Genomic DNA, 23918 nt, shown 5'->3' on the forward strand with positions numbered 1-23918 from the left:
TTGGTCAAGGTTATGTACTTGTCAGTGTGGATTTATTTGGCAGTTTGTTACGTACCACAGACCTACTGATTACAATGGCAAAGCTTGCCTAGCAACAACATGAGGTACATTCAAATTATTTTTCAATCAAATCAAAGTGGAGGATGAATCATTTTATGTCTTTGTAGTTAGTGCTTTGATAAAAAAATTGCAAGACAAGATTAAAAGAGAGCTTTTCCACAGTCTCAGAAAGCCTATACCTGACAAAGAAATGATGTATACTAATCCAGCAGATGGTAGATCCTTTTAACATTTCAAGCTCTTTTCCCCCTTTATTTCTCTCTTTCTTTTTGTCCTGAATTTCTTTCATATCACAACCTGTTCTCCCCACAAACAAAGTGATGTTGTGATGGATTCATCATCATGAGGAACGTACAGTGTGTAACAAAGATGAATAAAACGTTGGGAACCAGTGGATCAAATTCTTGTCCTTTCCTCATCAATTGATAAATCAACCATCTCTCCACTAGATAAGTCTGTTCCAAATCTTAAAACACATTAAAACGTAAGAACAAAACATTGAATTGATAGAACAGAACAGAAGATGACATCCTAGCCTTTAAGTCTCTCTTGTCCGATGGTCCAGTGGTCCCTGCACCCAACAACAAGCTGTCAGGACCTGACCAGGCTCCAGGGCACTCACAGGAACAAATGCCAATGCTGGGGCACCACCTCCATCCTGGTTTAGCGCATCTTCCATAACTGTACACATGAGAGACAGAGAGGGGGGGGGGGTAGTTATGTGCAGCCTCAACAATAACAACTGATGCTACGATGATTAAAATCACATTTAACATTTCATAACAGATCATGTCTTTCAGATTGCATATCACAGCTGGACAGAGCCTTGATAACTTCAGTTTGGGTACATTCTGCATGAATCATCATTTCACTTTCTGCACACTGGAGGATGACACTTGAGATAAATGGAATGAAAAAGAAATCACTTCCAAATAGTGAATAGCGACATACGGAGGCATGAAACCGAGGAAGAATTGGTTTTCTTTGGCAGCCATCATACCTTATCTGGACATTTGTGATCAGTGAGGCCTACAGCAAAGTCATAATGTTTGATAGCACATTTCCAAATGGGTAATCTTCACCTTATCTTACACTGCTGGAACTTCACTTCACTCTTCATCATGGTGAATTAACAGTCATTTCTCTATGGCTCTCTTAATTTTCCGCCAAATAGGCATGAAAATTACTTTGTAGCAGATGTCAGCGCGAGAGGGGGGTAAGGGAGTGGTAGCAACTGATAAGATGAACAGTGTAACCGTGTAAACAGGCATTACCAAATGCAACTCTTTCAATATTCATGTGGAATGAATGAATGTGGTGGATTAGAAAAGTACTTTATGGCTGTCATATGACCAAAGAGATCTTCATCTCTGTATATTTGTACCTCACCTGAGTGCAACCATTGTTCCTCTGCCACTTCTGGGAGGTAGAAAATCCTAAAGACCAAGACATCTTGCAGCTCCAACCCGCAGCCTGACAGCAGTCCAGACAGCTCATGTACAAGTGTGGGGATCACCTCTTCTAGACTTAGGCACTCTTCCTGGGATGTGCAGGGCAAACCTACAGACATGGGTTTGAAGGTTAAAAGCTTGTAAAGCTCCTCACCATGCTACAGACTGAAACATGGAAAGTCCTTCAAAAAACAGACGCTATCTACCTGAATCACCAAGTGTATACCAAAAATCTTTATACCATACAATTATAATATAGTATTACACTCCTGTTTGCAGTCTCCATTGTAGCTCACTTGTCACTACCTTCCAATGCCATTACCTGTTAAATCTAAACGGATGTACAGGGCAACAATCATAATCGGATTGACATTTGATGTGGAAGTAATGTGCCCATTCAAAATGCGATGGCATGCTCGAAACCAAGGAAATCGAGGTATTACAGCTGCAAACTACATGAGGCCCACACTCAGGCATTCACGGCTGCTCACCACCTCCCACTTTCAAGGCAGACAAAATCACAACTTGATAGTTTCTTGGACTGTTTTTAAAGCTATCTAGAAATTAGAAGCACCTCACTGGTTTTAAGATTGTTCAAGTCATGAAGATTATGGTGATTTAAAAATGCAGAGGGCGTGGTCAAACATTTGAGAGATGAATCACATGCACATGCACAACATAACATCTGCAATAAAATGATGGTTTGACTTTAATACCGATGTTTTAAAAAGATTCTTGGTATGTTGCCTAATAGTATTCTCTCCTGGATTTGTTTGGGCACAAGAGTGCCGTTTCTCATGATGGCATAAAATGGGCCTGGTGCTTTAACGGTTTGCTGGGATGTGTGGTGGGGCCCAGAGCACAGTGGTAGTAAAACAAATGGTAGTCATGTCAGCGTCTGACAGGCTCATGATAGTTTCCCAGATTTCACTGATGGAAGGGATCAACAAATTGTCTTATCTTCAAAGGCATCCCTTCATAACTGCCCCAGGTTAGCACATTCCCAGGTGTGAAGACGGTTCCCAGTCATGGTTACCATGGAAATGGCCATTAAACTGAAGGTGCAGCTTGTTTCTGGGGCTCAAGTGAATAGCATCCCCATGAAGGATAGATCTTTCTGTGAGAATTCCTGTTGCATCTGATCTGTTTCCTGGAAATGCGATGATGGTTTGACCTATTTTTCTCTCTTTCCTCTGTTTCTTTTAGACCGAGCTAAGACAGATAAAACTAGACCAAATCTTATAAACATTCAACCAAAAGGGACCATGGAACAGAGCTGGGACTGAACTACGATAGATAGAACTAGACCAAATCTCATAAACATTCTACCAATGTGGGTCAATTTTTCTGGTGAGCCATCTCTGTCATAATCCTTCTGTTCTATGCGAATGGCAAAGTATGATCCACATTTCAAAAAGGCATTGCTTTAACAATAATGGAGATAGACACACTCAAACAGTTTAACGGATATGAGCAATTGCTTGCCAAGGGAAGTTGTACCAGTAAATGTTGCTAACATCCATCCTCTGCATGGGCAGAAATACTGTAGGTCGTAAATCTACAGTGTTGTTACCCTCGCGGAGTCAATATAACAAATACGCTGAGCGGCTGGGTAAATTGGTTTCTACACCCACCTAGGCCGATCTTAACAGCAGCAGTCCGCCTGCCTGTGGAGTAACAGCAGCCCAAGGTCACCTCTGCACCGCCAGCAGAACACAAACTTCTCTTCACTGCAGAGGAGAGAAATTATGTATTGATTGATCCATCTGTCTCATTGAGGAACAGTATGGTTTGTGATAGTATGAATGTTCTTTCTTTATTTCCAGTCAGTTCTATATGTCAATGCTCATGACATCATTGGGCAGCAGAAAATATAAGAACAAGGGGAACAATGATACGGTACATTTCTAATCAGGCTGCATTCTTGACCAAAAAATGGTGGGCTGTACTTTTCTTGCACGCAATGGATACCCTTTTTTCCTTAATTTTTTTCACTCCAATACAAGCAAGGCTGATTACTGGTCAAGTCCAGGAATAAATGATAACACTGTGAGCCATGAAAGGCTTACAGTATTTGATCTGGAGACGGCATCTCTACCCAAATTATTGGTAGAGAAAAAAATGTTACCATTACCTTTAGTTTCTTTTTCCTGTATGTTAAACGATAAGTTACTATAGTCTGGCCTTGTCTGACACCTGCATTGACAGCCTGATTGGTAAATTACAGGTCAGATACTCTCGGATAATGGAGATCTATAATTATCAGAGTTAAGTATTGTTAATAATAGTATGGCGAAAATAGTCTGATTGTGATTGATGTTGGTGTCCTTGAATTCCCGATAGACCTGACCATTGGATCTGTAGTTTCTTAGCAGTAACCCATACATAATACTATGCAATGATTATGTATCAAAGGTGAAGGTCCAAATACCAAAGTGAAACTTTTGGCAAGATGACTGGTAGTATACAAATTTAAGATCATACTTGTTATTCATAGCAACCAAATGGAAAATGCAATGAAGTATTATTCGTTAGAGCATGTAAAACAGACTTGTGTAGGTAGGCTTTCTTTAATGTATTCTACTGCCATTTGTGGAGGTAGGGCTTTCTTTCAATTTGTTTTGGCACTTACAAGGTTCCATGCTACTATCATCTACCTGAAAGAGTAAAAAAATTTGTGTATATTGAAATCTGTATCATGCGTAAGTGTTATCAGGCATTACACCGGTACCAGCCAATGTCTCCCCAATCACATTACTTGAGCATCCCAATATCTACCCCTCGGGCCCCCAGATCTTCATGGCACAATAGGGGATCAATACAATAGTGCACCAGAAAAGAATTTAAACACCATGGAGAATCTCCTAATAACGCTAGCCTTATAAATTCCCACCAGAAGGAACTGGGAAAACGTTTATATTCACAGCTATTGAGGTAGACACAGATATCCGATAATTGCATCCATCCTACACACCCTGCCAATGTTTCCGCTGCCCACGTTCAGGACATTTTTTATGTGATATATGTCTGGAAGGCCAGCACAATGTATTTACTTGGTTCTTATTCAAAATTTCCAGAGTGGGGGAAACAAAATATGAAAGATGATTTGAATGTTGCTCAATGGAGTAATGTACCAGTAGGTTGTAGACTGTATCGGTCTGTTTAGCTAAGGGTTAGATTTATTAGTAAATCTTGTGGTGTAATGAAAATTAAAGCATATATTTTATATTTTATACTTCTGTATTATGATATTGTTTAACCAGAAAATGTAGATCCCATCATTGCCTTTCACCATACCTTCCCAGCCAACAGGGTCAGCTGTAGCTGTAACATGCCACTCCACCAGGGCCCCACGGGGGAGGGCAGGAACTACCACATAAGTCTCCAGACCAGTCGTGATGCTGTCGTCATGTTGGACATCATCCATGATCTGAGATATGTATTCAAGACAGAAGAATAGAGATTACTTACTGTGATATGGTTTAGGAGTAAAGCCTGTGCTGAAAATGGGGGGCATTCAGAATTCAGACATACTGGAAACAAAATATTGGTATCTGAATATCAACTTTAAGACACAAACTACAAACAAAGTCAAAGTTTGCATAGCTTGTCTGCTAAGCAAGTCGTTCACTACTTATTGTCTGCACGGAGCTACCCTGGGGCCATCTTCATCATCAACTTCATTTGTCTCCAGAGATCAGAGACGATTGATTGCACCCAGTTACCCTAGGGCCACCACACCACCCACATAGAAATGTAGAAGCCAAGATGAGTTTATTGACATTCTTGAACTTTGGCAATCAGCCAGCATGAAGCTGCTTCAACCTCACTTGCAGATCACCATCATTCACAAAATGATAACGAAAGGTACCTAAATGGCCGTATGAAAATGTATTTTCATGCAACACACAACATCTGGATTACCGGTAGTTCCAATACGTTCATGACTCAAGTCTACTAGAATATTCTAATAGCTATAGAAACATTACAAATGAAGGTGATGGATAACAGTTCATGTTTTAAACATTCTATTGTTTAAAACTTTGTCCTGAAAGCTGTCATTTGTCTGTTACTCTTACAAATTGAAGGCAATTTCCATCCTATTTCCACCCTACCATAATTCTTTACTGAAATACATGAAAGCAACATGCTCCTAGTTTTGATCATTCTCTACATGTAGCACCCTTACCTGTGTGTTCTGCTCCCAAGCATCCTTTGCCACATGGACATAACTGATGTCAGTCACGTAACAGATGACGAGTCTGCTGTTGATAAGGCTGGCACCAGAACACATGGCAGACAGGACTCTCTGAACATGGCTCAGGGACAGCCTGATAGGATTGACAACAAAGACCTGCTTAGTGCCATTAGTCCACTGTGACTCACAACAGTTGCTCACCAGGGTGCAGTTCATGACAGAATGGAGTGTTTGCTGTAAGAAGTGAGTATTTCATGTGTTGGAACAAAGTTTGGCTTTCAACTGTATATTGACTGCCAACAGAGATGAGCTATAAGGCAAGGTGTATCTCTGCTATAAAGAGTGCATTACCTGCATGATCTGTGATCTGTAACAAAATATGCAGACATTGAATTCTTGTACAAACAATTAAACAGCACTTAACTTTATACAAAGTTGGTAACAAAGTTGATTCAAGTTACCCCAACAGACTTTTTTTCTGTAATGTTACTTGCACAAATGCTAGAGTTGCCATAAAACAGCCGTTTTACATTTTGCTCTTATGCCATATCAACCTTTTCACCTTTAGGTTGAAAGATACTTAACATGTTGATGAAACAAAATAAGAATGACCGTCATTATTATAAGAAGGGCCAACCTTGTCTGAGGAATGATGCCACCCACCACTATGAGCATGGTGCTGGGACACAGGGGGATCTGACCTGCCAGGAACAAGGTCTGATCAACCTGCGGATGGAACAAAGGTCCGTCAGACTGGTGCAACACGTCAGAGGTTGATGGCTGGTATCATCCTTTAAAACTGTTTTGTGATTTCTCTCTTCCAAATACATCCCTCAATCTATAGAAAATGCAGACTGCCTAGAGTTTGAGCAATAAAGTCTTCCTGGCAGTTAAATGTCTGGTAAGATAGACCCTTATGTCTAGCCTCCAATCATGTTGGGATTTGGGTGTAAGCCTGTTTCAGACTAACACCACCAGGCTTTCAACAGTTATGTCATCTATCGGTTATATGTACATGTACATGTACAGTATGTACACAGAAGTGAATCAAAGTGTGGAGTTATACCTGAAATGAGGTGTGTGAGAGGAAACTATAATATTGATTAAGGCTTCCTTGTAGTCTTTTGCAATGAACCTTTGAGATTAACACTGCAGTGATCGCTATTGGTGGTCCATATGAAAAACTGCTGGTTTGCCATTGACTTTATCAAAATAAGACCATCAAAATATCAAAGTTGACCACAGTTAATGAAGGGTTTCACCTTTCTTCTGGTAACATGACAATCCAATTGTGTACTTGATTTTTCAAAGGTCAATAAATGTCAGACAGAAATGAGAAGTGGAAGGATGATAAATTACTAGACTTGGACATGTCTCACAGGTACTGCACTCTCCCTGCTTCATTTCAGGACAACTTGGGCAAGTGTCCGCCAGACTACACGTAATGAAGCCAGTCAGATGTCCACCACATCTTCATCCAGCATCCTTCATGGAACTTACATAACAATTGGAAAAATGGCCTCTTGTCAACTGCTATTTGCTACACCATTACATTGCCTGTGATTTACTTCTGACAGTAATAACAGTAATACTGGGCTGTGGAAAAGGGCAATAGAGGGCAGTTTTGTGGGTTCTGTTAAATATATGACATTTACCTTCTCATTTTCAACTAATGATAGTATACATTAGATAACCATTAAAAACCAACCTTTATTACATGAGGTCAGCTACAAGGCAGTTAATGGGTTAATGAAGACTCGGTCATTTTGCTGATGGGACCCTTTGATAGAGTAGTCATTAAGTGGAAATGGAATAAGAAAGATGAAGATTGGTAAGTTCCTCCAGCTAAACCTGCTACTGAAGACAATATCTAATAAGGAAAGCTACTGGGAGGCCCTAAATCAACCTTGCCCTTCCTCAGTCCTATGAAATATCATTACTAATTTACAATCCATTTGTACCTTCTTGACTCCTGCCAAAGAATACAGATCTGAAACAGACAGACAGACAGACACATTAACAAACATACAAATGCTGTGAAAATAATACCACCTTCACATAGGTAATAAAGGCCTCAGTCAGCAGGTAGAACACTTCGCTACACATTTTAGTATATGATACTGATAGCTGGAAAAGAGGCATTTAATGGGCATTCTGACCAAAGGAAGCTGTTGTAGCAAGTGAGTAAAAGACCACTTAACCCAGCAGGCATTATGTATGTGACTACCCAGCAGCATGTAAAAGTGTAAAAATCTAATCTTTGCAAACCAAATATGAAACCAATCCATCCAGCTGTTCTTGAGTTAGAGTTATGTGACAACGCAGGTGACAGTTGCAAGGTTTGACATTAGTGCTACCTATGACAATACAACAGGTACATTTACACTTCCATGTAAGTATTGTTCGTAGCCAAAAAACGTCCAGGTGAAAAAAATGTTAGGTCTGACAACAAGAGACTTTGTTTGATACCCTTGACCTGAAAAATCTTCATATCTGTGAGTCATGGTGTCAAAGAGGAATGAATATTCAACTCTAACTTTGGACTAGTATTCTCACAGAAATGTCAAAGTTTGATACTTTAAGCCTCTTATCAGGCTGGCTCAGCTGGTTAAGACCCGTAATCCAATAGTTGGATGATAATTTGATCCAAGATTTTACATATTAATGGCTGACAGTCATATATGAAGAAATGCATCTGGCTTATTAGAATGTATTGTTGCATGCATGACAGAAGCTGTATTTGATGTCCCAAAAGGCCATTTATCCACGCAGACATTATAAGATGTACATAAAAAAGCATGACAAAATACCAGCTGAATCCCTATGATGGAGGGAAGCCAAGCAGGCAACAATAAGCCAGGCTTTGAGAACAACACATCTTTCAGTACCAGGGACATTTGTCATTTTCTTCATGCAATATCTGCCATGCAGTACTATTCATTCTTGTCAAGTTACACTTTTGGTAAGGAAGAATCAAAATAGATTGCCAAAACTTTATGGAGTACGAGAGATGAACAAGAAGAATAAGTCAACAAACCAAATAATTGACAAACCAACCAACCAATGTTAACAAAAACATAACCTTATTACGGAAGGTCATACTCATAACAGAACATACACCAGCTTCAATCAGTCTTCAATGGTTTAGTACTTGTATTATGTATTTCAAAGAACCCTGTACTAAAACTCTTATCTGCTGCATGATGTGACATGTGCTGAGGACGTCCCAAGGACATTGACATATGATCTTAGCAACAAGGAACAATACATCCCAAGGGACAGGCATGATACTCATCAGTTATTCCTGTCTGGAATGACCTTAAGTGACCTTTCATTGAAAGTTGGAGAAATGGATGAGGGCCGTAAGTAACTACTGTGGTACTTGCTTTAGTGGCCACCATACATCAGGGATACACTGACAATGGTTTAATCTTACAATACAGCAAAAAAACTCATAGGACGTAGCTAGCATGTCATCAATCTAGTCATCTAAGGTATTCATGTAACAGATTTTGACACTGGGGGGAGGGGGGAATTGCATTTAACTCTATTAAAAGATAGACTAGTCTTATTTGTATCAGGTACAACATTGTAGAAGAAAGCTCTGAATGTCACAGCATGTCGAAACCAATCAACAAACGATGTCCAGGTTAAGCCAATCAGTGCTGAGCACCCACATGTGACCCCTGATATAACGCAAGATAATTACAATGGTGTTTGATATGATATATAGCCAGGCTCTCCAGATAAACCTTTTAATTAGCTGCTTCAACACCAGCCTGGGTTCTGTCTTTGTGACTCTTCCATATCTGCTCTGATAGTTGCTTTCTGACAAGTTATTGAGTAGCAGCCAATGGAACTCACCGGGATGACCCTCTGGCAGGTTCTACACTAGAGAGACAATCCTATAGGATAGCTGTGCACTGGGCATTCTTTAAGTCGGGATAATGGATGGAGGACTTATCAATCTGCCTTACCCATAGATCATAATCTAATGTAATTTGGGGGACAAGTGCTTGACCAGTATAACTCTCATAACCTTCAATGCCCTTCGAGGCACAGTAATAAAATACTGCTGGCATAAATGCTGCCTGAGTTGAGTGATGGCAGTATAAAATCCTCATTACTGATGTGCTTTATATAGTAAATATTACATGAGATAAAACCATAAAGTGGAACATTGGTAGGTCTATGTTCATCAGGCTTTGAAATTCATTTCATAGACACATGATCATGAAGTAAATCATCACATCAAACAAATAACAGGGCAGCAGAAAGCATAAACAAGGACTATTGGCAAACTTATAGCTTGTAACTGTACATGTAAGTGGGATCGTCAGCAGCAACAAAACAAACTGAAAGCAGTATAGATTGGGTTCCACTTTCTCCCAGGATCCTTTGTTAAGGGAAATGTTCACAATTTGACCATGCCATCCACAAAACAAGGCTTGACAGCATGTAGTTTTACAGGGGGTTCCTTATCCATACTGGTTATGCTTTGCTGGTTATGCAGAATCTCTCTTCTGAAAGATAAGTTGGTTTAAAGGCTCTAAATTATCTATGACATTACAGTTACAAGACTAAGGCCCTAAATGGGCAGTTTGAGGTGCACAATGTTCAGTAGCCCTTAAACCCAAAGCAATCTAGTGTCACTGTGAATAATATACTAAGGATATGCCATACTCCTGGCTAGAATGAAAGGCAAAGGCACATCATAAAGGTGGCCCCCTAGGTTATTGGAGTAAAGGTCACTGATTACATGGGAAATGGTCATCTTGCAAGGATCAAGTGTTAACACTACAGTCTATCTATTGAGGCTGGTAATAGTAGTAGGAATAACCCTCCTTTGCATTTCTATTTTCCTCTGGTCAACCAGGTCATTCATACCATAAGCCCCAGGCAATAAACTACAGGTTTACTAATTACCTGTACTATAAAGTTCAGAAAAGCAATTATAGACCTCACTACTGCTAGAGCTGGAAAGTATTGAAAGTATTGAAACAGATCAAATGCATCCTGAACTTTTTTTAGATAAAATGCACTGCCATGCAATCATGCTTTGAATTAATCAAGCTTTGTATAAATCACATGTTATTGTGATGTTGCAAGATGTTTTACATATCTGGATTTTAACAGCTAACACCTTATCTATAGCGAGAGCTGGGAGATTCCCCAAAACAGGGGCTGTGGAATTGCAAGACACAAACTATGTCTTGTATTGATTTCTTTCAATGCATCAAAAAGACCAGCCCGAATTACTTCAGCACTCAAAGGCTTTGTCACTTTAATTACAATGTTTGAAGGATTATGTTCCTGCCAGCAAAAGTAGGTTAGTATGTCACGCTTTTAAGAAGTGACTTAAGCAGATAGAATTGAGTTGGAAAAAGTTTTTCTTTTTTTTCCTTCTTCAAACAGAGTCCATGTAATTAATTGAGAATGGCCAGACTGTGTTGCTTTGAAATTACCCATTAGGAACTTGACCTCTCTCAGGTAATACCATCAGTACTCCATCACTTTGTGTACGTGACTCCCGCACGATCCATTAACTCTTCACAGCTCCATCAATCACTGATTACTCTTATCTGAATGGTAAGTCTTACCTTTACAGATTGGTATTGGTTCCTGACCTAAGGCAGTGAAAAGTCACTTGACTGGTCCTGATCATGACTTTTAAAAGCTTAAAAGCTTCTATTATTTCTCCCGAAGTTATGATAAAAATGTTGTGTTATATAACAACAAGGACCATGAATATTGTCATATTACCTGGCTCTGATGTGTATTTTGTTAAAGACATCTGATAGTGTGTGAAATACATTTCCAAAGTAAATTGCATAAAATGAAACCTGGAACAGTCACAATATTCATCCATATAAACATTATTTTGTAGACAATAGAATAACTAAATGCTGCATTATTTTTGGAGTCAGATATCTTAAGATCCTGTACCGTATTCCTTTTTAAGATATCCAATCCCGAGAAATCTGAAAGACATGAAGTGAATCGGATACATCCTAATGATGGATGAAAGTAGCTATCAGCTGAAATAAATCATAGGTAACTCCATAGAAAACATTGTCAGCCAGATTGTGATCTAAAAATACAGTGAGGCAGGGAGTATCATTCTATTCCAGGTCAGGCCAACCATGAGGTGACATTGTTTTCAACTTCAAGTACACTCTACTTTATATCTCTACATACATCCATCGATCCTGACAAATACTGGCAGCCAAGGGCATGACAGTTTAATCCACTATGAAATATTTCAAAACTTCAACAAGTTTGCTGTTCCTGAATCAAAAACCACAAGCCAAGTAAGAGCAGACATTTGCAGTTGGCACATTATGGAAATCACTAAAGCTCAAAGCCCATCCTGGCAGTGACACACCCTTTTAGCGGGTTACTGTGGGTCTTTCCCAAAGCACTGAAATGTTGCTTGACTGACACAACAGCCTGAACCCTGATTATACTCCCTCCAGTTAGAAGCTTGGCTAGGCATGCAATGCCCACACTGCCTCCTGTTCCTACTCACTGCCATGACATGCCCGCCAGCTGGGCTGCCATAGCATTGGCCATGCTGGAACTTGACCCATGAAATTGCCTATAGGAAGCCCATATGGTAGATAACAAAAGCATTTACATATCCTCCCCTGTAGACACATATTTCTGTGTTGAGAGGTAGTTTACAGGTAAATGATTTGCAAATGGTTCATTCCCAATAGATAGTACCTCTTCTTTGCGTTCTAGATGAACTCTATTACCCAGATACGGCTGGCTATATTTTCTGCCCTCAAGGCAGGATTACAACCAACCAAAGTCGGAGGACCCTGTAAGGTTTTCTCCTCACAGCCAAATATGTAAAGATGTATCATAAGGCAAGTGTTATTGACTTCACATGAAATTACCGTGAAATGAGAAAAGCGGAATATGCATAATTCTTTATTAGCCTGCTGACCACCAGTAATATAAGAGTAATGGTATATCTGAGAAAGGAATCTAGTCTTTAAGTAACAACTCTGCATCAGAAATAACAGTCCTCATCCCTCTTTATGTCGGTCAGAAACACAGGAATACATGCACGCACTCACACACACACACACACACACACACACACACACACACACACACACACACACACAAATACACACACACACACACATACACACACACACACACACACACAAATACACACACACACAGACAGAAAGAATAACTCCCAAATAGACAAGCCAAAGCCAAAACTAACAAAGTTCCCATGATAGCCTTCTAGCACTAAGGCTGAGGGTTATGCCATTTAGGCACAAAGGCCAAGGGTGAGCACAACACAGATGGCCTTTTAGCATCTATGATAAGATTGATCATATCATAGATTACCTAGTACTGTGACTAATGATTAGAGTAACCATGAAATATAAGGCTTTGTAACACTACTGCAAAGAGTGATTACAACATTTTAGCACTAAGGGAAATGAATGTCGACATTCTCCAACCTACAGGAAGAAATGCAGATGTGATTTGAACAAACTACATGAAGAAAAATCTGAGACGGTGAGCTTAAATGGATGAAAACACATGATTTAAGTCCATATGTTTGAAAAAGCCTGTATAGGTGATAAAAGATAGAGCAGAGAAATATATCAGCAATGTGTAGAATATCAAAGAAAAGTTTTCATTTGACAGGGAAATGTTATAACATTTGACACCCTTAGATAATGACTTTTAGTAGTGATTTGTATAGGGCAGAAGAAAAGACATTACATGGTCCAAACTGTAGTGTATCTTTATCTTTAAAAGCCCATAAAATCTAATGTCCATTCTAGCCATGACAACCTTTTGGTGGGCAGGCTAAAAGCACCAAATGTTGTTTGGCTGACAAATGGCAGCTAAAACCCTGACAAATTTTTCTCCAGAAAGGACGAAAGCACACTATCCTCTCCACAGTGGCGTGACATGCCCTACAGCTGGACCATCATGAGGTCGGTCATGCCAAAACGTGACCCATAAAATTGACATGAGGTATGATTAAAGGATAAGGGACATCCTGCAATGGAAGGCATTATAGCCACTGACAAAAAGGTAACAACAGCATGGATGAGCTTTCAGCACCAAGGACAATGGTAATCATAGCAGAGATTGTCTTCTAGTATGAAGGACAAGTGTGATCACTACATGGATGGCCTTCTAGCACTAAGGACAAGGGTGACTGCTATGTGGATGGCCTTCTAGCATCAAGCAAATGTGATCACTACATGAATGGCCTTCTAGCAAAGAGGAAAATGGTGACATAGAATGGAGGACCTTCTAGTACTAAGTACAAGGCCACAAGGGTGTTAACAGCATGGAGGACCTTCTAGCACTAAACACAAGGGTGACCCCATCATGGATGGCCTTCTAGCACCAAGGACAAGGGTGATCACTTGATGGATGGCCTTCTAGCACCAAGGACAAGGATGACCACGTCATGGATGGTCTTCTAGCACCAAGGACAAGGGTGACCACTTCATGGATGGCCTTCTAGCACCAAGGACAAGGGTGATCACAGGATGGAGCACCTTCTATCACCAAGGACAAGGGGGATCACAGGAAGTAGGACCTTCTAGCACCAAGCACAACGGTGATCACAGCAAGGATGGCCTTCTAGGCCCCAAGGACAAGAGTGATCATAGCATGGAGGACCTTCTTGTACCAAGGACAATGCCACAAGGGTGTTCATGGCATAGAGGACCTACTAGCACCAAGCACAAGGCTGACCACTTCATGGATGGCCTTCTAGCAGATGGGCTTTTAACAGTTCTAGCACCAAGGACAAGGGTGATCATTACACAGATGGCCTTCTATGACTAAGAAAAAGGATGGTAAAAAATTGAAGACTTATAGTTAAAGTGCTTTATTATTATCAAGTGTACTGTTACTATAAACTTACCTGTGTAACTTGGCTGTATGGCCCAATGTTAGCAGGAGCCCAGTGGGACAGGCCCTGAACATGCATGGTTCTTCTCTCTCCTTCTCCTGTCTGTCCCTTCCATACACAGCAGTCCAACTGTAACAGTTTCCCTGATGCATGGAACGCTCCCTCCACACAGACCCTTTTACGAAAGAAAAGGTAGTAATTAGGAATGGGAGAAAAAATTCTGTTCATTCTTACAGATAGACTTTCCCTGTTTGGCATCCGGGCCTCTCAGCTGTGCAGTTAAAGTCCATAGAATCAGTACAAAAGAGAGTATGCAGAGTCATACTAGGTCAGAACTATGTTAACTATGACTTCATGTTAGACCTACTGTCTAAGACCACCCTGTACCAAAGACGCATCTACTTATGTAGAAATTTCTTACTATCTGTATCAATCTCACCCTCTTATGCTACCTGGTTACCCCTAGGCGTGAGGATATGCACGGTAGAGCGCTGAGGGCCAAAGAAAAATTCTCTCAATTCATGTGCAGAACCTCTAGGTTTATAGGAACACCATGATGCAGTTTCATGTCCAGTTACTGAGTAACTGGTCTCGTTTACTTGTCTGTACATAAGATTCTTTAAAACTGTAACTCAGCGCTTTTGTCGCTGCAATGGCATGTTATTGATTGTGTGATTTTATTGTGATTTTATTACTGAAATAAACCAGTCATTTTTCATTCATACTATGCACAAACTAGGGATACTGTAAAACCAAAATACTGATCATATCAGTTTGCAACTTATATTTCAAATCATCCTTTACTGGCTTTAGCTATGGTCGTTTGTTGTGTGTAAATGTACTAGTTATGCTGGCAACAGAAGGTGTTTTTTTTATTTCATCTAAAATGGATCCTGCCGTGTTGATTTTATAAGAAGTTTCACATCAATTCTGAAGCCCAACCTTCTTCACAGCTTGTTTGTCTACTGTCCTGTCATTAAAGACTGATGGTTGGCCTGGGGACACACTTGTGATCCCTGAACTTCCCATTTCCAATATCCAAACAGAATAAACATCATCACATGGCAGACTTGCCTGGGAGCAAGCTTTTAAGAACTATAACTAACACCACCAGCAACCTACGGATCTGTTAATGGCCATTTCCAATAGCTCACAATTTGTTACCCCAAATGTGCACTTCAGAGATTGATGTTAAGCATGGATATAAAAGCTAACACATTTGGTATTATTGGATAGCATTGGTTCCGAACCCAGATGGACTTACTGGGATTGATGGCATTTCTATAATGCGTCATCATATGGAGTGAGAGCAATTCTATGGAATGGAAGTGGCAAAACCTGGAACAAAATCATCCATCAATAGAAACAGTTTACTACGGAGTGGCAATGCCCTTTGATCCCTTAATGCCATGTCTTTAAGTACTAAAAGGGCAAGCGAAAAATGAAAAAGGTACAAGCCGTCAAAACCATCAGTCTTAAGCCTTAATGGGCAGTCACTAGGGGACTCTCCTCCTGTAAGGCCATTTCATCTAAAGTACTGGGTATAGATACCTGCCACATGTTGCAATCAGGGATGATAGTTCTATCATGCTCAACAACAAGTGATGTATGATTATGTCTACAAGAGTCTGAGACACATTCTTCTCTAAGGCGTCAGGATTCAGTGAAGACAACCAAGGCTGAAAACAGGCTTTTTGTGCACAAAGGGTTCACTTTTATATAAGAGATATTTCTCAGAATGCAGAATGGGCCACTGTGTTTCAATTTCTTAAATAAACAGTTTATCATGATATATGTCTTACAGAAAATAAATGATCACTTTGTATCCATAGTTGACACTTTTCTGTTCCATCCGAAGACACAGAGTCAATCTGAAAATCCATTTAGGTGTTAATGACCCATTTTCTACCCAGACCACTCTAACTGGGATTCACTGGAGAATTTATTGCTTACTCACTGTGTTGACCAATCAACTGGCTTGATTCAACCTGGGGGTTTAATAGATTTACTGTACAATATATGGATGCAAAAATGAAGCCACATGTTAATAAAACACCCTTAAGCACTTGTTATTGGCTAAAGGTGCAATAATATAGTTTTTAATCTCACCTGGAGGGTGGGTTGATGGAAAAATATTGCTTATATCTTGAGTTGACTTTGCCAAAGTCTGCCATGTCTGCCACATATAACTGTACATGCACGATGTCAGCCATACGTAGTCCACTACCATTGAGTGTGTCTGTAAGGAATGAAAAAAAGACAATAAAAACCTTGAAGAACAACACATGATTATTGTGTCACAGTAACTTCCATACAATTGGCGCTGTGTAGACTGCTAACTGCTAACAGAAGAACTAATTCAGATAAAATACAAAAATGTCTACATTACTAAAATTGCATTACAATTTACATGATTGCTTGATGAAAAGCTGCATGATGAAACATACAATGTTATAAATCTGACCCTAATACCAGGTTGACGAAGAGACAGAGAGTTCGTCTCGAAAGCTCCCCAGAACAATCTTTTTTTATGTTGTGTGTAAGGTTTAAATGTTTGTCAAAAGTTATAAATGTTGTTCAACAAGACCTATGAAGATGAAATGATAAGACCCTGACCTTTAATCTTATCCATAGCAACCTGTGCTGTCTCCTCTACGGTTCTCTTGTTGCTCGAGTCCTTTGGCTTGTATACAGCTACAGACAGCCAGGTGTAGGCCCCATGAGTCTTCTTCAGAACTATTACGTCTTGCATGCAGACACCTGTGGAACAAGGAGGGCAAACAAGCTAATGTCAAATTTGTTCAACATTATGGCCAACATCATCTGTGGCAAAGAAAACATCCCTCTATATGTATACTCCAACATTGATAAGCAATACCGGTAGTATTGCATAAATAAAATTGTTCAAGTTTTTTCCATAATCAAGATGTCCACAAAAGGTGCAAGGTTGAGAAATTGACATCAATCTTCCAACTAACTTACTAAAAAGCTGTTGACTACCTACAAACTTTAAGGCACATCTTAAAATAAGCAAAAACACAGCACATTAACCACACTTCAGAAAATTCTTGACAACTAACCTTTGTTGGTGGAGGGTCTTAGTCTTGTACGCCTGGCTTCTTGCTCTTTCCTTCTTGCAACATCAACATGTAATTTTACTGCACTGATGGCCTGCTGTACCATGGCCTCACCAGTCTTAATTGACAGACCAGTTAAACGGGAGGACATATCTTCAGAATTGTCCTAAGTGAGAAATATAGACATCACTCAGCAAGACGAGACTAGTTTTCAATACTAGAGGCATCGCAGCAGTTTATGAATGATAAAACTGCCATGGCGGACAAAAGAACAACTTGTTAAAACTCACCACACAATTACATTAACTTTTTCATGAGAAGTTGGCAGAATTGTGAGTTGCCCCAAACTAAGTTCCTACATTTATGTATGATATAACCTTTCTGATAGCTGCCTAGGCCATTGTGGCAGTGGATAATGGCCATGCATGCATTTTAAAAGACTGTGCTACAATGGAGTCCATTTGGAGCAACACTTCTTTCCCTGTTATTGCTTTCTTTATTGACCAAATGCACCTCGTGACATATAAGAGACTCATTATGTCATCCTTGGCTGAACCTAAACTTGTTCCTTTTGTTGCACAACCAATGTTGGAAAACGTCCAAATGACTTCAGATTCATGTAAAGAAACTGACCAACTTTAGGCATATTTTCTCATCTTAATCGATAGGAGGAAAGATTAATTATATTTTGCTCAGCTGTGGATAAACAGACCATTATAAAATGAACAAGTGAGAACTGGACTAACACTGGTAACAGACTACATGGTGAATAAACAATAAGACTACATGATTGTCCATCATGGTCCTTTACCTGGCTCTTGTCTTCTAAATGCATCTTGGGAAATTTGAGATAGGCAACGGGGGCAAAAGGATCTGCTGAGTGTACCACTGTCTCGGAACAGTCTCTGGAACATACAAATACAAAAAATTATTTATTTAATGTACATTGTAAAATAATAGTAGTACATTGAATATGAAAATATAGGGAACAACATACTTGTCTATTCTCTAGTCAAAGATTTTGCTGCACGATGACAAGAACATGCCTGGCAAGATGAACCTTTGGTGATAGATGTATCACCAGGATCACAGTAAATGTAGTGCTGTTTTACTGTAGCACCCATGCTGAGTGTTTCAACAGAAACTATCAACTTTGACTGGCAAAATATTTTAAAAGAAACTACCATCAGGACAAAATTCTTTCTGCGTATCTACTTACACGACAATCTTCTTCCTGAAGAGTGGGCAGTCCAGGGTGAACGTCTCATACTCTCCTCCCTCCCCACAGATGTTCAGTCCAAATTTCATATTCTGAAAGTTCAGAGAAAGAAAAGTGTACCAGTTACATAAGTTAATACATGAGAACATGTACCCATCTTTTTCTCTGTTGAAATCATTATTGAGAAATATGATGATACTGCACTGAGTTCTCCCATCTCTGTATGAAAACATATCATTACATTTCATTTTCTGGACCTTTTTTGTCCCAAATATAGGAGAAGATGACTAACTACGATCTTACCAAGTTAAAGTACATTAGATAGATATAGATGAAGACCAATTCAGACTAAGCAAAATTTGACTTGATGTCCATTGTAAAATCATCAAACACAAATAAAACACTGGTCTTACTCCATGCCTGTGTCATGATAAAGATCAAAAGTGCCTGGCATTAATTCAGTCATTCCACAAATTTATTGTCACAGAAGAGGAAAACATAAGACTGGACTTTCATTGGTAAGGTCATTACTTATGACTTAACATCATCATTATTTCACATGGTTCTTCTCCTGTGGCTGTACTTGCAGCCAGAAAGTTTATACACAAATGCATCCTAGCTTTTGGACTCAAATAGTTTCAGAATGAAATCTCTTCAGATACGTTAATGTGATGGAATTGTTGGCCACAATTCAAAAGCTACTTGAGAGACTGAGTCAGACATGTCTGATGGTGATACAGGCCATTTAGAGGATCTTCTGGATTGCTTTGATTTCCTGTTTCAGAATCGTAAGGGTCCATTGAGATCTTTAAGGATGAAAGAGTTTTTAAACCTTAAAAGGATGTAACATGCATGTACATGTACATGTATGCCCCTTTTCCATGTTCAAAGAAATAATGGCAACCATCTAATAGCTATTATCCATCTACTTCCAATGTATGAAATACTTCAAATAACATTATTCTGCCAAGACCATTGCCAAGATCAGAGGTTGACCAAGCACTGGGAATATTGCTGGAACTGACATATCAAGGTCTCAGTATATCATGTCATTCACAAACATTACCACATCATACCATTAGTTAGCAAATGCACAGTACAGAAAACAATTCATATCCACCCATAAGTACATATAATTATATAGAATAGATTTTACCCCATCCTTGTAAAACAAAGGACTTCCAAAATAAAACGGATGAATAGAATTTCAGTGATATATATATATTACAAAAGTAGATGACCATTTTATATTTCTCTCACCATTTTCAACATGTGTGGATATATCTGCTGCAATGTAAGCCCCAAGTGCTTGTCTGGGTCCAGCCCTGCAAAAAGGTAAAACACACTCAAGGACCCAGGTTAGAGTAGCATACTATGATGTAATGTGTTGATCAAAAGATATATCTCATCTATTTCTCATTTCATCTGCTTTTTTGTTCTTTGTTTTGGCAACAACTCTTCTTATTCTATTGTTGTTCCCTATTCAGAGTATCCAGACAAAACTATATATCATCACTAGCCAGTAGGGTTTCCAATCAAAAGAATGCAAGAAAAGTTCATTAGAGAACCAGAGAAAAAAATCCGCAAAATGACATCAGGTACTGTGCAATAGGGAAACTGTCCAACATCTAGGCCTTGATTGGGAAGCTGGTCACTCCTAAATTGGACTAAGCAATTTCGTGAAGCGAGGACAAAAGGGTATAGGCTGTAAGTAATAATGCCAAGGTATTTGCTTACCAAGAGCTGCCACCTTGATGAGGATTGCATGGACCCGAGCGTCAATCATCTCCTGAAGGAGCTCTTGCTGATCTCTGCGCCATAGATACCCTAGGGATGTAAGACCAAGCCTGGAGCAACTGTACAAGTTACACAGGCGCATTCAGTAAATAAAGCACTGTATCAAATATTCATAACGGTGTACTTGTAAACATACATAAATTCGCTGAAGTGCTACTGATATATTGTAGTATTGAGTTACAGAGAGTCTTAGATTTCCTATTTCCAGAGACCATGGATTGTTGACTTCCATGGCTGTGGAATTCATCACGGCTATTTGAGGATTTATACTCATTGTTCCCAGCCATGGATTAGGGTTAAGGGCACCAGACCCTAATTTAACCCTAACCCTAATCCAGACTAGTACAAGTCTCTCATTCATCCCTAAATTGATGAATTCCATGGCCCCAGACTAGTATAAATCTGCCCGTGGCCTTGAAGTTTATCACTAAATCGATGAATTCTACAGCCCCACTCTGCCCCATGTGTCGGACGAAATGGGAGCCCCTAAGGCTAACTCTGACTACCGTATAAGTCCCTCCACGGCTGTGGAGTTCAGCACCAAAGACCTGACTTCTGGATGGAATCTTAATTCGCACAGGATAACCTGGCCCCATTAGAATCTGTGGCTTTGTGATGTTGCAAATTTAGGTATATGGGTTGTTGGCATTCTAATGACAAGCCAAAAAGTTCATCCTAGACAAGATACTAAATGTGGGGATTTAAGGCTATCAATCTTTTGATATATCATGATGGTTTCAAAATCTGGCCACATTCCAGGTCTACATACCACAATAAGTCAAATAAAAAATTCTATTCTTGAAGAAATACCAGTTCTGATCATATCTTACACATTTTCCACCCTGACTCTCTGGTAATCAGACAGAATGGCTCCGACTGAGACAGCTTCAATCTCAACTTCCTCCTAGAAAGAAATGATGCAGATTAGGTGAGATTAGATATGACCTACACTGATGTACTACAAACAGGCCATGCATACAAACATCAACTTGCCAGTGCCATTGCTGAAGTACTTATATGAGTAGATAGGAGGCACTACTGTCCATCTCTTGCTGCTCACAGTATGCAAAACCACAGCAGTCTGTTGAATCGTTGAGCTTTCTGATCGTAGTGTAGCAATAACACATATATAAAGCTGATTTCTTATGACCAGAAATGCTTCATTGACCATATTATATAAAACGTTTTAAATCTAGTACATGTAAACATTGCACTATGGCAATAAGCAAAAACACATCACAAAGATAACATACTCATGTTTAATTTGCATATTTCAGTATCATGTTGCTTTAAGTTTAAGTTCTGATATATATTAAATTCCAATTTGGACTTTCCTTTCAAGTTATACATAACTTGACATTCCATAATGTCTGAATCTGAGCTATGTAAAAGGTCAAAAGGAACCATGTCAGAAAAAATACAAGAACAAACCTTTATTTCTTGGAGCAGGAGAAATAAATCCTCCACCTCGTCTGCCTCAGTAGGAGTGTAGTCCATGTCCACCAGCAGGGACCCTCCCTGGATGGTACGTCTGTACAGGGGGAGGCTCATGGCGTCTGCATACAGGTCAATGGCATCATGACCTACAGTCTGGAACATGTAGCTGTCTAGCTCATCTTCAAAAGAGACAGAGATTTCCAGTTAAACTACATCACCGGGTGACATTTGATCTGTTCTCAACAAAAATTGGGCTCATTCAGACATACACATAATGTAACAACTGATTCTGATAAGAGCTTTATGATTTTAAGTGCCATCATCCTGGGTGCCAGACTCTAGCAGGCCGGAAGCCAATTTCTTTGGCGGCTCAAGGCAGTAAGCCTTGAACCAACCTAGGGAGTTATACATATAATGATATATATAGCCGGCCAGCAAAAGTCTGATATCACTAGCAGCTATAACTCCCACAGGCTAACAACTCTCCTGGAGTGCTAATATAGGTTGGCTGGCATATAGTCTGCCTTGAGCCGCCAAAGAAATTGGCAGATAGCCCGCTAGAGTCTCACAGGCACCAAGGGTTGAGTTCTATCATGCTGTTATTGTTAATAAATTTGGGGTGTATTCATATCGGTGGTGTATTTGAAGTATCAGTAGCAAGCAAAAGTGGCAGCATTATAAATCATATCAGAGTCACAACTTATTTCTTGCTGAGTTCAGTGAACAATGGAAGTAAAACAGCTGCGAGGCTGTGATTGAAGTTGTGATCCTCACCTTTACCCTGGGGCCGAAGGTTTGCCAAAGCGACTATCTGGTGCCCCTCTGCTACACACTGCATCATGTTGTAGCAGCTATCTTTACCTCCGCTGTAATATCATTTATGACAGCAAGGTGAGAGTGAGCACTTTTGAATTAAGTTTAACCAATCTCTTCTGGAACAAAATTATATCACCAACAACTTTATTCAATTAACATATAGGTAGATGTCGTCGACCAATCAGAAGGCTCCATTTGCGGGTCTATAATCTTCATATAGACCCGCAAAAGCGGGTCTATAAAGTTCGTATGGACCTGCGGGTCTGTAAACTTCGTACGGACCCGCTTTTGCGTTCGAATGTTCGGCAGTAGCCCAACCGGAACACTCGAAATGCATTCTAAACATTCTATAGAACCCCGTGTGATGTGGAACACCCGTAGCAAACGTTTTGGCGGCCCAGGTATGACACAAAATCAAATACTGCACACAGTAATGTTACTAGTAACTACTAGCATGACATTGACAATGGCTATATGAAAATAATGTCAATGACCCGCTTTCCTTCAGTCTATACGGTGTGATAAGGCATGGTCCGTCGTTCCTATAACCACCTCATAAAGTGCCTCTAATATTACACCGTATAGACCTCATGGCGGGTCATTAACCCTATATTCTCCCATACGGACATTTTAATCATTTCAGGACAATATTATACAGAGACTGGCATGATATGGTTTTAAATCTCTGAACTGTGCTACTTTTAGGATCTTCATAAGTTTGAGAAAATAAATTCATGATCTGGTGATTTTTTTTTACAAAAAAAGGCGGGCTTTGCGTTCCTTAAAAAACGCTCACATCCGATCATGCACTTACCTGACTAATGCCACGACCCTCATCTCCGCCTTTATTTCTTTGTATTCACCTCAAAAATTGCACAAATAAACTCTGTCAAGAATTTCTATCTTCAAATTTCCACGCTGCTTTTTTGAACGACGGCCGCCATGCTGATGTCAG

General features: G+C 39.7%; 1 protein-coding gene across 1 annotated transcript; it reads right to left on the reverse strand.

Annotated features, from left to right (window-relative positions):
• Nucleotides 1–4: 4 nt before the first annotated feature.
• LOC136432907 (uncharacterized) lies at nucleotides 5–23914 on the reverse strand. Its single transcript, XM_066424546.1, has 18 exons — nucleotides 23778–23914; nucleotides 22922–23013; nucleotides 22142–22326; nucleotides 21541–21614; nucleotides 20651–20769; nucleotides 20174–20238; nucleotides 18914–19005; nucleotides 18506–18599; nucleotides 17698–17860; nucleotides 17234–17377; nucleotides 16727–16856; nucleotides 14630–14792; nucleotides 6347–6435; nucleotides 5701–5842; nucleotides 4809–4941; nucleotides 3146–3241; nucleotides 1450–1620; nucleotides 5–741 (listed from the first exon to the last, which is right to left on the reverse strand). Exons 1-18 carry the CDS (start codon nucleotides 23798–23800, stop codon nucleotides 599–601), a joined length of 2118 nt encoding a protein of 705 aa, XP_066280643.1. The 5' UTR covers nucleotides 23801–23914; the 3' UTR covers nucleotides 5–598.
• Between the last annotated feature and the right edge of the window lie 4 nt (nucleotides 23915–23918).

This window comes from Branchiostoma lanceolatum, chromosome 4 (assembly GCF_035083965.1).
Source record: "Branchiostoma lanceolatum isolate klBraLanc5 chromosome 4, klBraLanc5.hap2, whole genome shotgun sequence".
Lineage (NCBI taxonomy): Eukaryota > Metazoa > Chordata > Leptocardii > Amphioxiformes > Branchiostomatidae > Branchiostoma > Branchiostoma lanceolatum.